At 36.8% G+C, this 15,854-nt stretch overlaps 1 protein-coding gene across 5 annotated transcripts in view; it reads left to right on the forward strand.

The window, feature by feature from the left end:
• The window catches only part of FAM120B (family with sequence similarity 120 member B), a 51,974-nt gene extending 37,008 nt beyond the window's left edge, over positions 1 to 14,966 (forward strand). For 4 of the 5 annotated variants that reach the window (XM_061378764.1, XM_061378767.1, XM_061378762.1 and 1 more), the window contains 5 exons: positions 4,274 to 4,480; positions 7,398 to 7,506; positions 8,755 to 8,868; positions 12,344 to 12,422; positions 14,584 to 14,966. In XM_061378764.1, the coding sequence (XP_061234748.1) occupies positions 4,274 to 4,480; positions 7,398 to 7,506; positions 8,755 to 8,868; positions 12,344 to 12,405 (492 nt within the window). In that variant the 3' untranslated portion in view covers positions 12,406 to 12,422; positions 14,584 to 14,966. The remainder of the gene's footprint in view (positions 1 to 4,273; positions 4,481 to 7,397; positions 7,507 to 8,754; positions 8,869 to 12,343; positions 12,423 to 14,583) is intronic. The other variant, XM_061378763.1, reaches the window with a different exon arrangement.
• The last annotated feature ends 888 nt before the right edge of the window (positions 14,967 to 15,854 follow it).

The following is a 15,854-nucleotide window of genomic DNA, read 5'->3' on the forward strand; positions in this document are numbered from 1 at the left end:
GTAGTATTGCCTTAAAGCATAAAGGTATTTTTACATCCTGATTTTTATTATTATTATTACTATAGTTAGATGTAATTTGACCTTGAAATTTGTGTTTCACATACAAGATCTATGTATTTTCTTCCTGTAAGTAAAAACTCTTCAGCAGGATATAGTCTCTGGGTCTAGATTTGTGAACTGCTCCTGGAACGAGCACTTTCCTTCTTGCAAAGCCTCCTGCAGTTAGGGAGAATGCAGCTCAGCCTGAAATCGTGTTTCTAGAGCAGAAAAAGGTATATGTCTATGAGGATGGCTCTGCTAGCAAAGACATTTCTCAGATTGTTAGAATAAAAACCAGATATATTAGTGATTTGAGTGCTGTAGCCCTTCTCTCACTCTTTTCAAGTGAGCTTTACCTAGTTCAGTTCAGGCCTTCTGTGCACAGTGTCACTAACCTCTGCTTCAGTGATACTAGAGGACTAACTCTGAGTTCTCTTCTCAGTCTTCAGTTAATGTTGGAAAATAGGAAAAGTAATCCTTTTCCCCAAATGCTAAGAGAGTGGGGAGCTGCTGCTGTACAATCAGCAGCGGGGGCACAGCGCAGGCAGCTGGTACAGGAGGAGCAGTTCTCACGCACTCCCTTGTCTCTCTCTCTCACAAATGTCATCAGCTGGTGGTAAGAGTAGCAGCAGCAGGATCACAGGGGTGTATCTCACATGATTCACTGGGGTCCTGAGTTTATAAAAATAGTAGAAAGAGCAGACACAATTTCCACTCAGAAGTAATCTCTAGGGTGTAATGCCCTGGAAGGCAAGCCTTCTTTTCTTTCAGAATTTTCCACTTCTCATCGTGACGTCTTTGCATCGCAGACACCAAGCAGTTGTGAGCATTCCCATGGCAAAGTAAGTCTGTGGTTTACCATGTGCACAGGCTCATTGTTACAGACTCACTGTGCTTTCATTTGCTTTTCATTGCCAGACGTGGAAAATAGAAACTGTCCTTTACTGAATGTATTTCCTGTCTTATTAAAATAAAGAAATCACTGTTAATAGTTCTTGCCTTGGTCTTGCTAATATTGGTTTCCATTGAAAAACAAGCCTTACCTGATACCCACTCCCCCACACCTGCCACTTCAGTGCTTTAGGAAAGTTCTGGATTGATATCCCTAGGCAGTGAAGCTTTCCACCTGTAAAACCTGTCACCAGCAACATCACTCTATCTTCTTAACCAGTATGTCTCAAGTGTAGTTGAAAAGATCAGTGTTTCAGATTCTCATTTATGCACTTGTTCTGCAAAACCATATGCATTTGTTTTGCACTAACTTGAATAACGTTACTGAGGGAAGTTGCGTTAATCACATATTTGGGTTGGTTCTGTGCTTAGCTTTATAATAAAGATATGAAAGCTTTATTTTAAGATTTGTGGTCCAGATGGCATTCAACATTCACATATAGTATTAGTAATCTGTTCTAACAGCTGTTTTATGTCCTTGGTACCAGTGGGATTAAAAAGGGCAGTATAAGCATCTTTGCCAATAAATGATAAAAAGGTATGAATTAACAGTCATATGGGTCACAGCCGTTATATTAGAAGATAGGAAATTGCTTGCTGCAGATGACAGCATTTACTCTTTTCAACAGCTTAAATATTTGTTTTAATTATTCTTCATGAAAGTTTGTTTTCAGCAATTAAATCTTTTGATGTTATGCATACTTGCTGATAATTCAGTGACAGAAGATACTGATTTGTTTGACAGGGAATTTCAGTCTGGTTTTGTACTGATGTATAACAAAGAGGCTATTGGTGGTATAAATCATATTGATATAAATTTGGTCAAGTTTGATTCAGTGTTGGTGTGCTGCTGTTGCTGGCCCCTACTGCTAATTGTAGTTTGACATCCATTTTCCTTGTAGCTTAATAGGAAAGCTGTACTGCTTGTCAAAATCCTTTATTTTATTGAAGCTATTTAAAGTTCAGTTTATTGTTGCATTGTGAACAAGACCAGGATGCATAAATTCTGAGAGAGTTCCCTAGCTGGATCAGTTTACAAAAAAAAGAAAAGGGGGGTGGTGGTGGTGGTGGAATTCTGAGGATCCCCGGCAGTTCTTTCTCTTTGCACTTCCTGCTTGTAAAGTTTCACTGTGTGATCACAAACCAGTCAGATCCCATTTTAAAGCTTGTAATCATGTGGACTCATTTCCTTAGCAGGTCTTAAGGTTTGAGGAGAAACAATCTGGCTAGTGCAACATAAGAATCTCTCAGATGCAACATGATAACTGGCTGTGTGCACTCTTTGCAGTCTACTTTAGTACCAGTAACATTGCCTCACTTAAACCACATTCCTCTTTCAAGTACCTTTCAGCATTGTTAAATGGTTTTCAAAGGCCTGATTTGCTTGCCAGAGCAAGAGAGTTATGAGTGTGCATGTAGTTACTAGTGTTAGCCAGGAAAATGATAGCTTACATCTGGAGACAGTAACTTCCTGAAACTCAATAGCCTGATCCCATACTGAAAATACTTCTGTTTTAAAGGGTGGGGAGAAGAAGGTCTCTTTTACTCAAGTATGAAGTGTCACAGCCTTTCATATTCTAAGTGGACACACAAATTAACTTATATTGTCTGCATTTATCTGGATGTCAGTGGTTGTCTTCAGTTATCTGTATTGGGTGAATTTCAAGTATTGAGTGTTATGTTAGGTCAGTGCCCTGGTGGCCAGCTTGATGCCTTTCCAGGAATCACTAGAAGCAGAAGTTCTTCCCAGAGGGCTCTTAACCACCCTTCCTGGTATCTTTTGCTTGCATTGTCATCTCTAGATCCTCTTTGCTTTTGCACAGTGGAAAAAACAGCCAGTGGAGGTACACCTCATATCTTCAAGTCACCTTAAGAGAACCCTACTGCCCCTTGCCTGTGGTTAGTGGGAACCCTATCACAGAAGCCAGTTTCACATAGTCAAATTATACAAAAGACTTCAGCTCATTGCTTAATAATACAGAAAACCTAAGTTCTTGACCAGGGTCTAGCTATATTCTCCAAATAATTTATTGCTTGTCTCTTTTGGTGCAAGCTTTGTAGCTCCATGATGGTAGCAAAGATTTCCTGATTTTATGCAGGCCTTAGGGAGGAAAATGTTCTGTTCTGTTAGTACATTTCCTGTTGTCTGCTATTACTTGCCATTTTTTAAATAGGGCACTGGTGCTGTATGTGCGTACCTTTAAGTCCTTTGGGGGTCTTTCAAGATACAAGATGTTGGTTTTGTTAGTAATGGGCCAACCCTTTCCATTGCATTTCAAGCAAACACTTCACAGTTCTCCAGGAGTTCGGACTAAGACAAACTTGAGCCACATTTTTGTCCTTTCTGTTCCAGACTATTTTGGATGCTGTTCTATTCCTAGTATAATTTATACTGTAAGGAAAACTGTACTGTAAGGGTACAACAATTGCCGCAGATGACAGTATTGATGGCCACACTGTTATGAATCCCTCCTGCTTCAGTACAGACTGTGTAAGAGGCATTCCCCACTGAGGAGCTTTGTACAGTTTACACAGTACTTAAAATCACAGTTTTCCCCATATTGAATTCAAGGCTTTTGTAATTTGCTGTTCTCTGCCACAGCAGGATGTTAAATTCACCCATCAAGTTTATTTTGGCCATGAGTTTGAATTGTGTTGTTGAGTGTCACATTTTGTATTTTCTGGATGTCATCACACTGTTCCAGTATTTCTTCTGGAGACATCCATGTTGAAGTGAAATAATTTGACTTTCAGACTACAGTCAGAGGAAATTTTAGAGTGTTTAAAAAAAAAGCTTGGGCACAACAAACTTTGTTCTGTCAAATCTCATAATTTAAATGATCTCTAAGTTCTGTAACATTTCCTGGCTGGTCAAACTTTGGAAGGTCAAGTGGATCACTGTATAATATCATTTTATACTCCCAGTTCATGTTTTACATTCTACTAGCTGAATTCTTTGGGGGAACTGCTCTAATTCTTCAGAAATGCTATGGAGAATAGCCATTTGTTTGTCTTTCCATTTTCATTCTGACTGTCTGTCTTAAAAACTTGAATAAGATGCTGTATTTATTAAAACAAACTTCACTTCCATTTTATTAAATAAACCTAGATACAGAATCCTTTGATGAATTCTACTGTTCAGTAGAGGACCATCATTGTCACAACTTTGGGACTGTTTATCTTTGCTCTTCTGCTTGCATGGGTATATGTGGTGGTAGGTTTGCTTGTATTTCCTGATTTGTGAGGTCTCCCTTTTTTGGTTTGTTTTCTTTTGTGTGCACAGCTTGAGCAAGTGGACTCCAGAGGTGTGCATCTTGGTGCTGTCGTTGTTCGTGGCCTTGCAACTTTGCTGATGGCCAATAGTGCCTGTGGCTTTCCATTCAGAATGGGTGATTTGATGCCTTGGCAGGTGTTTGACGGAAAACTCTTCCAAGAAAAATACCAGCAGTCACATCGAGGTTGCTCTTTGGAGGAGCTTTTGGAAGGCAATGTGAGTAATCGCATCCTCTTAGACAGTTCTGTATTCTTTGATAAATGTACCTGTCCATGTTTGTTTATTGTTTTAATATTCATGTTTACACTGGTCCACTTTCTTTGTATTTTTCCTCTTTTCCTTATTCCTTTTTCGTCCTCTCCACCAACAAAAACAACTAAGAAAATAGAAATACTGAGACTATGAAGGAAGCTATAATTTTACCTTTATTTTTGTTTCTGTTGCTCAGAAAAATAATATAAGGAAGTGTAAAAATGGTCGTCATATTTCAAAATATGATAATTCCTGTAATAGTTTTCTCATACTAAGATATTAAGAGATCTTTTTCCTTTAAGATTTTAGGCAACATAGTAAGAATGTCTTTCAGTAAACATACTGGGTATAATTGTTAAAGTGTTTAAGAGTGTTATTAAGGAGCCTAAAGTTTTAGTCGAAGGTTTGGTGAATCAAAAAGGAATTGGAAACTGGAGGAAGGTAGGTATCTAGGTATTTTTTCAGAATCTCGCCAGGTACCTTCTTGTACCTCCAAGTACTTACTTAATTCTCCATCCTACTTTCCACAGGCTAGAGATTTGTACAATTTGCATGCTATATTACCATAAAAACGGTATTATTTAAAACATATCTGCCCAGGTCAGGCCAGGGACATATCAGCAGAGTCTTGCTGAGTATGGGCCACATCTGGTGTGTTAGGGTGACATCATGGCCAGGCTCAGAGGTAAGGTCTGCTAGAGTGTGGCAAGGTGGTAGGAATATGCTAGTGAAGCCTTGGACGAGACCTGGCTCATGCCCCACTGGCACAGAGTATGTGGAGAGATGCTTGGGTAGATCTGTACTCATCTGTGTAGATAGCTCTTAAGACCTTTGATTAATGTGACTCTTTTCAGTATGGTACTGAAAATCCTGTGTCATTTAGTTACTTTTGAAAATTTTATCTTTGAAATGTTTTTACCTGCTGTTACATGTTTTACTTGAGGTTAAAATAAATAAAAGTGATTACAGACACAGCAGTTTTCAGTTTTCAATGGTTTTAATCTCATTCAGTACTAGTTGTACAATTAGTTTTCTCATTTTGTGTCCAGTTACATACCATCTGGATCTTCAATGATGAGTGGGATATGTGTGGGTGGGTGGAATGTATGTGTTTTCATCATGGAGGAGCAGGAGGATAATATTTTCCATATGAAATCAATCATATGATTAGGGCTATAGCCTCTACCCAGATCCTGTGGCTCCCATTAACTGGTCAGTTGATTTCAGTAAATTTTGAATTGGGCCAGTGCTTCCTCCAATTTTTCATGTAGGTCTTTTGCAGTGCAGAAGAGTGTCCAAAGAATAAATGGGAAAATATGAACCTGTACAGATCTATGTAAACCTGATAATTCTTTTCCATTTGGGTAGAATTCAGGTTAGTGAATAACTTTTACAATATCTATATCTGTAGAAAATTTATATTCCCTGAGAGGTGTTTTAAAATGTATTAGGTAGTATGTTTTAGCCAGCAGTTGAAAATCTTGATATGATCAGGTTAAAAGAAGGAAGGTGCTTAGATCTCTAGAACAGAGTTGGAAATTTTCTTGATCAACTAAAATATCTGGGTTGGGGTTTTGAAAGACTGATACCCTAGTTTAAACAAACCCCAGATAAATGATTCTGTTGTGGGAAAGAACAGCCTAGCCCTGTGAATTTTTAGAGTAGCTTAAATACCTTTTTCTTTTTTAGGTACAATTTTATGGTACATATATGGCAGAGATGGCTCCCAGACCAATAAAACAGCTTTCCGGCTTATCAGTTTGAGACAAGAATCTGTTTGGGGGAGAATTGCCAAGAGATGCCAGTTTAGCTAGGGACACTGGCAAGGCAGCGAGCATATGTGATTGGTTTTTCCTATTATTATAAGTTCAACTGGTACTTAGTTTTTGGCAGAGCTTAATGTACTGCTGGAAGCCAAGATCTTTCAGCACTTCTGTGTTAACAATCTGCCCTTGAGCACCATAAATCTAATCTGATGATAGTGACAGCATTGTTTTCAGAAAACAGATATTCTACATGGGATTTTTTTGTTTTAGAAAAGATAAGTAATAGAATAGGAAGAAATTACTCCTTTTGGTGTTTGGTGCTTGTCTCCTAACTCCTAAGGCCCCTTCTCTATGATCTGGATAGTTACATTACTTCAGGGAGATCTCAGAATCATTGTTTGGATTATGATAGGCTTAAATTCATTTAATAGCTTTATGAAAATTGCAGTAGAAATACAATCTTGGTTAAACATCAACATGTATACCAGAAATTTTGAACATTTTAGGGTTTACTTCCTGCAGATTCTTGTACCGAAAGAACAAAATGTATAAATTATATGCAGTTGATATATGTGTGGACCAGTTTTTGTGCAGCAGAGCTCTTTGTAGCCTAGCAGCTATTAAAGATAAAAAAATGGGAAGCTTCTGATAAGAATCAAAAATAGAACCATCTTGCTTTTTAAAATAATACGCTAAGCTCATCTTATCTAGTTCTCTGTTTTTCATAACAGTAATCATATTAGTTTGTTTATCCACACAGAAAATTGGATATAATAGTTTCATAAAGCAGTGAGGCAATGATGTTATCACTTTGTTAGCCTTCTTATTGTGCTTCTCAGTAATGAATATGTTCATGATCAATTTTTTTAAATTAAAACTGAATTACCTAATGGGGTCAGTGTAGATGATACGCTTTGTCCTCTACTCATCTCTCCAAGAATCCACTTTTAATACAAAATATTTGAACTTTGTTTCCTGAAAAAGAATGTGAACCAGGTCTACCACTTTCATATATACATGAGTGTGGCTAAGTTGTGGTATATATGATTTATTTGTGCTACACCTGAAGAGAGAAAAGCAGCACATCCATTGATTTTTAACCCTCTTGTCTGCAGGAGTCTTTGTATACACCCTTCGAGAATCTGAAGTCTTTCATTTGCAAGGCTTGCATGGCAAAGAAAAGAACAATACAGAGCAGACCAAGAGGGAATGGATTTATCACAGGTTGGCATTGTGTTGATTTTCTCAATAAGTCAATATATTGATAAGCTCAATTATCTTTCACCAGCAGCAGCATTTACATAGGCAGCCCATCAAGCCAAGTAAATTGTAAGATATTTCTCCAAGAAACCAAAGAAGAGGTCTGTGAAAATATTTTGTGGTTTCAGGAATTTACATGATTCGGATTACCCAAGTTTGACTAGAATAGTATTTCCATCTAGCTCCACAGGTAGTGAGATACATGCAGTAAATAAAATATCTTTCACTGACTGAAACATCACTGCTATTTACTCAGTGACTAAAGTTAATTTATAGAAGGAATTAGATGACTCAGAGGTTTTTTGTCTTCTTTCCCTCAGGGAAGCTATTGTAATGTTGATAGTTGAAGGTCCGAGTGAGGCACTGAAGAGAGAATACTCTTTATTGGACTGACTGATACAGGCTTTTGGGCAACCTGGACAGTGCCTTTTTTTTTTTCCTTTGCCCAAGACTTTGCTTCCACCCCTGTCAACTTTATGGCTCGGTTTACTAAAGGCATTTGTTTTTCCCACTTGATCTACCTGACTTTTAGGGGGAAAAAAACATCTGAAAGGTTTTTAGCACCATCCAATGATCTCTCTGAATGTTAGGGATTTTGAGGCTTTGAAATAATTCAACTGAATCACAGTGCTTATGCTGCTATTAAGTTTATTACCTGCGTAATACCTGATCAGTTGTGTCTGTGAAGATAAAAATTACCCCTTCAAAATTCCTTGAGCAAATTAAACAAGAGTGATTTTCTGTTAGTTCAGTACTTCGCATTACGTGTCAGTAATACTTCTGCTGTTGTACTACACCATACTGGTGCTGGACATCCAGAATTAAGGGTATCTGTTGGTAATTTATGATACCAGACCTTGTTAGCATCTGCTATTGCTTGAGAGCTGTACTTAACCATTTTAGTTATGATTTGTGATTCCAATTTGGACAGAGATTTCTGTTTGTTGTAATGACTGCAGTCTCCAAATCTGTGTCATAAAATTTTGATCTGGTTTCCAAATACTCTTGTTAGCAGCTTGTAATCATGATGTGCATAGATGGAAAGACAGACCCATGCTTATTAGTCCGACTTTAGTTTGGAGAAATTGTAATTGTGCATAAGTATTTTGGCATAAAACTAAGAAATGTTGTTTCCAAAAAAGGAATGTGCTGTCTCTCTTTTATTTCCTTTAACCTTACAGTTAGAGTTGCTTAGTAAATACTGTTTTTCAGGAACACCACAAAGAGAATTTAATCCCAGGTTCCAACAAGTACACAGAAGTTCTTTTGTTCCTCCATATCATAACCAGGCGAGGGGGTTCCTGTGGAGAAATCCTCAACCACAAGGTAAAAAAAAAAGTGTGCACATGTGTGCATTTCGAATTGTCTCTATCAACACTGTGACAGCTCTGTGTCTATATGCAGATTGCATTTGTATGCATGCAGTTATCCTCTGGCTACAGCAATCTGTAACAAAACTTGTATCAGCTATAGTTGTGTACTGCCATTAGCAAAAACTAACTGTGCAAGGTGAGGAAGAGTGTAGTGTTATACTTCTACTCACAATGTTCTAGCAAAAAAAAACCTTTCATGTATTTAAACTTTCCATGCTTGGTCTCAGCTGAATTGCATTTAAAATCACAATAGTTGTAAAGCAAATTGGTACAGCTGCATGGAAGTGTCTGTCTCAAGTCTTTAGATGCAGATCTTCGTTCGTACTTCAACAAAACATTGAAGCATGTGAATAATGTTAAAAACATTCTGGAGTGGTTTTCTAGATCAGGGTCTCAGCTTCCAGATCATTGCCTAAGTAGTGCAAGTGCAAGTTCTATCTTATCTTGCCATTAATCTTAAATGATCCACCGATCTCACTTCTTGAATGGAACAATCATTTCAGTGGAGCATCACTGTGGATAACACTGTGGAGCTGACATAATTCAGTTTTTTTCCCATTATTATGAATTAAAGCATATACATATAGATTAACAAAAATAAAAGAAAGGGAAGTGTCTAACAAAGGTCAAATATTTTATTAAGTTTGTAGAGCCTAAATTTCTTCTGTGTTTCCAGGTGAAGTTTTCAGAGATTTATGAGATAAGAAGGATAAATAATAAATAAATCCAGTAAAGTCTTTAATAAGCTGCCACTGTTGTAGACTTGAGAGATACTATCATTTGATTCACAGAAAAAGACTGATCATGTATGTAAAATGTAAAGCTAAAATACAGAGTGCGTATGCTGACCAGGAGCAGAAACAAAACTGATCATTGTTATCATGTTCATCTCAAGAAGCCTGCTGTTCAGGGGTTGGGTCATCTCTGACCAGCTCCAGAGATATTATAACTACATGTATTTCACAAAGCATGTTCCACAGTAACTGTGCTGAACAGTGTTATGAATATGTTTCAGTAGCATTATTAAAACATCTTGGCTTCTTCTACACTAGACCTATTTACTACCCTCAGGATACTCTTAAAATGTGATCCCATAAGTGCAGTCAAATTGCCTCTGTTATAATCAACACAGATTTATTGGGAAAATGTATCTGTCCTTACAGAAGAGCCCTGTGATATTTTAGAGCTCCTTTTAATCTGATCTGCCAAGATGACTCATTTTGACAAAGCTTTTTTCCTGAGTTTGCTAATATTAAGACAGCAGTTGCAATGAATTGCTTATGAAGCAATGAGTTGCTTTATTATATAGCTTTTTCTCTGCTGTATGTATGTGTCTCACTAAAGAGAGAGAAAAAAGAATGAAAAAGGAGCAATTTTGTGTTCCATGATAGCTTATGTGATACAACTTCCTAGTAAAATTACCTATCTATCGCATCCTTTATGCACATTCCCATGGTATATTGTTATGGTTCCTGCCTTTGCATAGTATACATAAATCATTGGATTAAATGCAGTAAAAATTAAAGGACGGGACCCATATCTTCTGTATCAGAAGTGTACCTAACCATTATGCAGCCTTTGCTCTCTCTTATCTGTTAACATTTAAGGATTTTGTGACATGGTCTCAACTTTAACAGTGGAGGAAAGAGTGCCTCCACCCAGAAAGCATAAAGCTAAGAAGCACTGGTATTTCTCTGAAAAGATGTTTTGATTCTGCTTAGGCAGAGCGAGAATTGAACATAGGCTTCCCTCATTTTATGGCGAATACTAAACACTGATTTGTTGTAATTAACATCTCAACCTCTACCTGTATTTTGAGAGAATGGAGTTCAGCTGTGGGATTTTTCTGGTTTGGGGGGAATGGGGTGGTTTGGGGGTTTTAAATATTTATTTATTTATTTTAAGTTCTTTTCATAAATTTCTTGTATGTGTGTCACAAATGGAAAGTGTATCTGTGTAACCCAGAACAGAACATCTAAGCCTTACAGGGAGGTAGATTTTCCCTTAGTGTTTCTTGTTTGTTAATTTGGAAGACTTCCTATTTAGCATTCCTATGTTGGCTGTTGTGTATCCTATTCTGAGTGTCTGTCCTTTTCTGATGCTTGTTAGACAGATCTTAGGTATCTAATTTAAATTTAAGGTTAGGCTTCTGTTACTGAGATAATGAAACTGCATTGCAGCACTTCATAATCTTTGAGTTTCAAAGCCTTGCCCAAAGTAGCATAGACATCTGTAGGAAACCATGACTTTACAGATTCTAGTTTCATGGTTGAAACACCACATTATATACCATATAGCCTATTGGTAGACAAAACCTCATTAAGTAGAAGTTAACACCACTAATACATTATTTTGAATCACATTGTTACCTCATTCTACAAATAGCTGAAAATAAACTGAGCACTAACAACTGGAAATCATATTGGGTATTATGTGTCTTTGCCACTCTTCAACAGTCCAGCCGATAAACACCTAGGCTGTTTGTCATAGCATATAAATTACCCCCTAGATCTAATTCAACATAAAAAAGAGAGGGAAAAAAATTCATTTGCTATAAAAGGGGCTTATAAGAAAGTTGGGCCTTTTGCAATAGGGTGAGGGGTGATGGTTTTAAATTGAAAGAGAGGAGATTCAGACTGGATGTGAGGACAAAATTTTTTACAGTGAGGGTGGTCTAATTCTGGCACAGGTGGTGTGCCACAGAGAGGTGGTGGATGGATGCACCATCCCTGGAGACATTCAAGGCCACCTGGATGTGGTTCTGGGCAACCTTATCTAGTTGAAGGATGTCCCTGCTGATTGCAGAGGGGTTGGACTAGATGACCTTTGAAGGTCCCTTCCAACTCAGTCTATTCTATGATTCTATGTATTTAATCAAGGCTTCCACACTTACGCTGCATACTGTATTCAAGCATATTTCTGGTTAACAAGATTTTGATAGAACTGGAAAGTAGGTGGGACTTGACAGAACTTTGGTGCTGAAAAAAGATATCATTTTGAGTTTGAGTACTGCTTTGCTTATAGAAATCTAACTGAAGCAGCACTGTACAGAGGCACACTTAAACCAGTATGAAAATGTTTGTTAATACGGCTTAAGGCTGATTCTAAATAGTATATTTTACTTTACTGAATTCACGTGGTCTGATCTACCAACCACAGTGTATGACCTGTGTATGATCCACTATCCCAACCTGTGAGTTGGACTAGATTTAACAGTTGCAGTGGGCCAAGAGCTTTAAGAGCAATGCCACCATGGACTGTGCTCCAGCATCTCAAAATATAGCCATAACTATACATGAACTGGAAAGGGACATGTTCTTTTTTCAATATTTATATAAATGTAGTTTTTATTGCAGACTATCTGAATAAGCTCTTATATTCTGTCTTTAATGTTAATTAAAAACATTTAAATCCTCTCCTCCCTCCAGGTAGAGAGCATAGATCAGGTCATCCAGACCGAAGGAGAAGATTCCATGTTCCTTCTCGGTGAGGAATACAAGTGTACAGGTAGCAAACTGAGACGATGGGGTAGTTACCATTGAGATATGTTTTGTTTATGAGATCGTCTTTTCATGGACTTTACAGAATAACTGAACCATGTGATTGTGGAGGAAATAACTCAAAGCTGAGGCTATTCAGCTTGTTAATCACTTGTTACATTAGGTCTAAGCTTGCTATGAGATCAGAATCACTAAAACTGAAGTTAAAGGCACCAGCTGAAGCAAAATAGCATCCCAGTATAGCTATATTTTTTTGTCCATTTGGCACTTTAAAGTCTGAAGTGTTTTTTACATTGTTAGATATTCCTGATTACAAGCTTTAAGACTTAAACTGTAAGGTTTGCATATTTTTATTACAGACATATGTATTACAAGAGTTTACTTACCATGAATATCCCTGCTGAATTGTGGTTCATGTTAATTCACAGCAGTTTGTGTCTTAATTGTGGATTATATCTTTATTTTAAGGGTTACACCATTGTTACTGAAACCCATTGAAAAATTTGAAACATGATATTACTGATGTCAACATCATCTGCCAATGAACCAAAATCACCTTCCTGTAAAATGCAGCAAAAAATTGCTATTACTTTTGGCACTTCTACTTAAGTAGCTTTGTCTGTGTATCTCAGCTCACTGAGACCACAGGGAACCACATCACTGCTGAGGAGAGAAAGAATCTGTCATACTTACTTCTGTAAACTTACTTAAGAGAGCTAAGTCTTCTTTCCTGTCCAGAATTCTAATTTAAACACCTTCAGAATTATTTCTTAAAAGTTGATGTATTTCACTTTGTGATTTTGTTTCATTGATGTGTGTGTTTTATTATAAAATTAATTCATTTTAAATAGAGTTATATAAATAATACCAAAGAACGGTAAAATAACAGAGCACATGCAATTTTTAACAGCACCATAGGATCATATGTTGGTAAATTGGTACTACAAAAGCCCCTCTTCAAGTCATTACTTGTGTTTATTAAGAAACTTAGAGATTGCAACAACATTCTTATGTCTTCCATTTGCATACCCATTCAACTAAAAATAATCAGAGGTACTTCACTGTTATTATCTTCAGGCTAAAAATATTAGGCAGTTATGTAGGAATCCCATTTTAAATCATGACGTATAAAAATTGTACTAGAGGAAGAAAGTGTCAACAGCACTTTATGTCACATAGAAAATGGGTGACACACTTAGAACTGTGTTGTATCTCTTTACTGATCTTCGTCTCACCTAATTGACAATTGTCTCCATCTAGGTAATCTTCAACAATTTCATGCTTTTCTTAGATTCTTAGCAAGCTTTGAATGGGGTTGGCTCAAGCAAATGTTTATGGAAATGATGGGGTTTCAGCTATTTATGTGCTTTGGAATTGCAGTATCTTTAGTTTTGACTTCAGCATTTTCAGTACATGAAGTTATATAATAACATCTCTTCTTCTCATACAGGAGGTATAAGATGAAAGAGAAATGAAAGTTTGGTGTCCCATTCCTTCTCTCAAAAAAAAAAAAGCAGCAGAAAAAGGGGATATCCAAAGATAGAGGCAAAATGTTAAGAGCAAGATTTGGAATTTGATACAGTGTGCAGATTTTCCTAAGAGCATGTTGAGTCACCGATGATGATAATTCAAACAGTAAAGTCAGTGGTGTTGCATGTGAACAAAATTTTGTATTTACACAGAAAACTGTGGCCTTCATGTTTATCATGTTGGAAAATCCACTCTTTTGGACTATTTTTCTTTTGAATAATACTGACCAGTATCTTGTTAGTGTAGCTCTTATAATGATCATTCTAGATTTTACTGATACAGAAACTGTATCTCACTCTTAGCCTTCTTATTATATATAATTATATTTATTTTTATAAGCATTTGAAAATTAAATCTAAAAACTATCTCATGACCAATCCTAACAGAGAGTAGCAGATGCTGTAAAACTTAGTGCTTGCGCTAAGACTTGCAGAACTTAAGGGTCAAAGCATAAATGCTGATTTGGATAATTAACACATTGATCACTAAACCTAGAATGCATCGTGGTAGTTCAATCCCCTGTGTAATGCGGATCACTAAATCTTACACTGCAACAGGCTATACCTTCTAAAATTGTTTCAGTGTTGATGTTCATGTGTCTTGTCTCCTCACAGCTGTTTGCTTTTTAAATCACCCAGGTGACCCAGCTCATTACTGGAAGTGGATGAAAATGGCTAAGAGAACAAGATGCGTTATGAATTGCAGTATGCTGAAAATCATTAAAACTTCATCAGTGTTTCAAAACTGGTAGTGGGAGAGTCTAATCAGCAGCTTATCATGCCTCATTTTCAGTTCCATTTTATTTTTATACTTTTTGCTTCTAGCCTGTAGCTTAGAGAAGTAAATCATGGAATGTTGTAAAACAATTATTATATAGTTTAAGTTCCACAAAGTATTGTTTGGGGCACTTTGCAAAAACCTGGTTGACATGCTTATGAAAAATGATCATGAAAAAATTACATGAAAAAAATAGAGGGCAGTCCTAGGTATTGAAGAAGGCTGCAAAATTTTAATCAATTCATTTAATCAATTGTAAAAACTATTATGCCGGTTCTCTTGTAAAAACTGTTATGCCTCTTCTGTTAAACCTTTATGCTATTCTGTTAACAGTTTGAACAGACACTATTTTTACACAGCACAGTGTCTGATTTGCATTCCAGGGATCTTGTTGTGAAAGGGACATTCCTGCTGCCTTTTTCTATTGATTTAGAATTTCCTTCAAAGTTACACTGGCCAGAGGCTTAGTCTAAGTCTTAGTGTGTCTTAAGACTTAGACTTTGAGGCTAAAGACAGATGTAAGGACTGGAATAAACCTTAGATATCTCATAAATGACTCACTGCATATGGAGGAGAATTCTAGGTATTCCAGAAGAGGACTATCCATTTGACTCAGCTCTGAAAGGCCCCAGAATAATAGGACATTAAAGCTATAGCAATTTTGTACATAGAAACTGATTTTATAACTTTCTGGAATCTTTTAGGTACCCTTTTCTCATTCTCTGAGACTGAGGAACTGTGAAAGTAAGCTGCATGGTAGAAAAGTAACATTTTTTTAACTGTGACATGATTGTAAACCCTTTAGAAGAACCCCTTTTTACCCAAGCCTGGGCACTTTCAGCCTCAAATAGCATAAAGGTTAATTGTACTACCGCTTTTTCCTTTTTTTCCCCTTAAAATCTCTTAGAATAATGTGATCTGAGTTTTATGGAAAGTTCTCTAGTTTCAGGAATCTCATGATGTATAATAGTGTATTTGAAAGAATGTAATTGTGTGCCAGAATTTGTTGGTAATTTCCCCTTCAGGCTTTGATACAAGAAAAGATTTTGGTTGGCCTCAATAAACAAAGTTAAATACTGTTGGAGTGGGAGTTTTGCTGTGCTAGTTGTGGTATGTTATGAATTGTTGGTAA

This window comes from Neopsephotus bourkii, unplaced genomic scaffold (genome assembly GCF_033783945.1).
Source record: "Neopsephotus bourkii isolate Nb327-2 ecotype Australia unplaced genomic scaffold, CSIRO-AGI_Nbou_v1 NB_1767, whole genome shotgun sequence".
Taxonomy (NCBI): Eukaryota; Metazoa; Chordata; class Aves; order Psittaciformes; family Psittacidae; genus Neopsephotus; species Neopsephotus bourkii.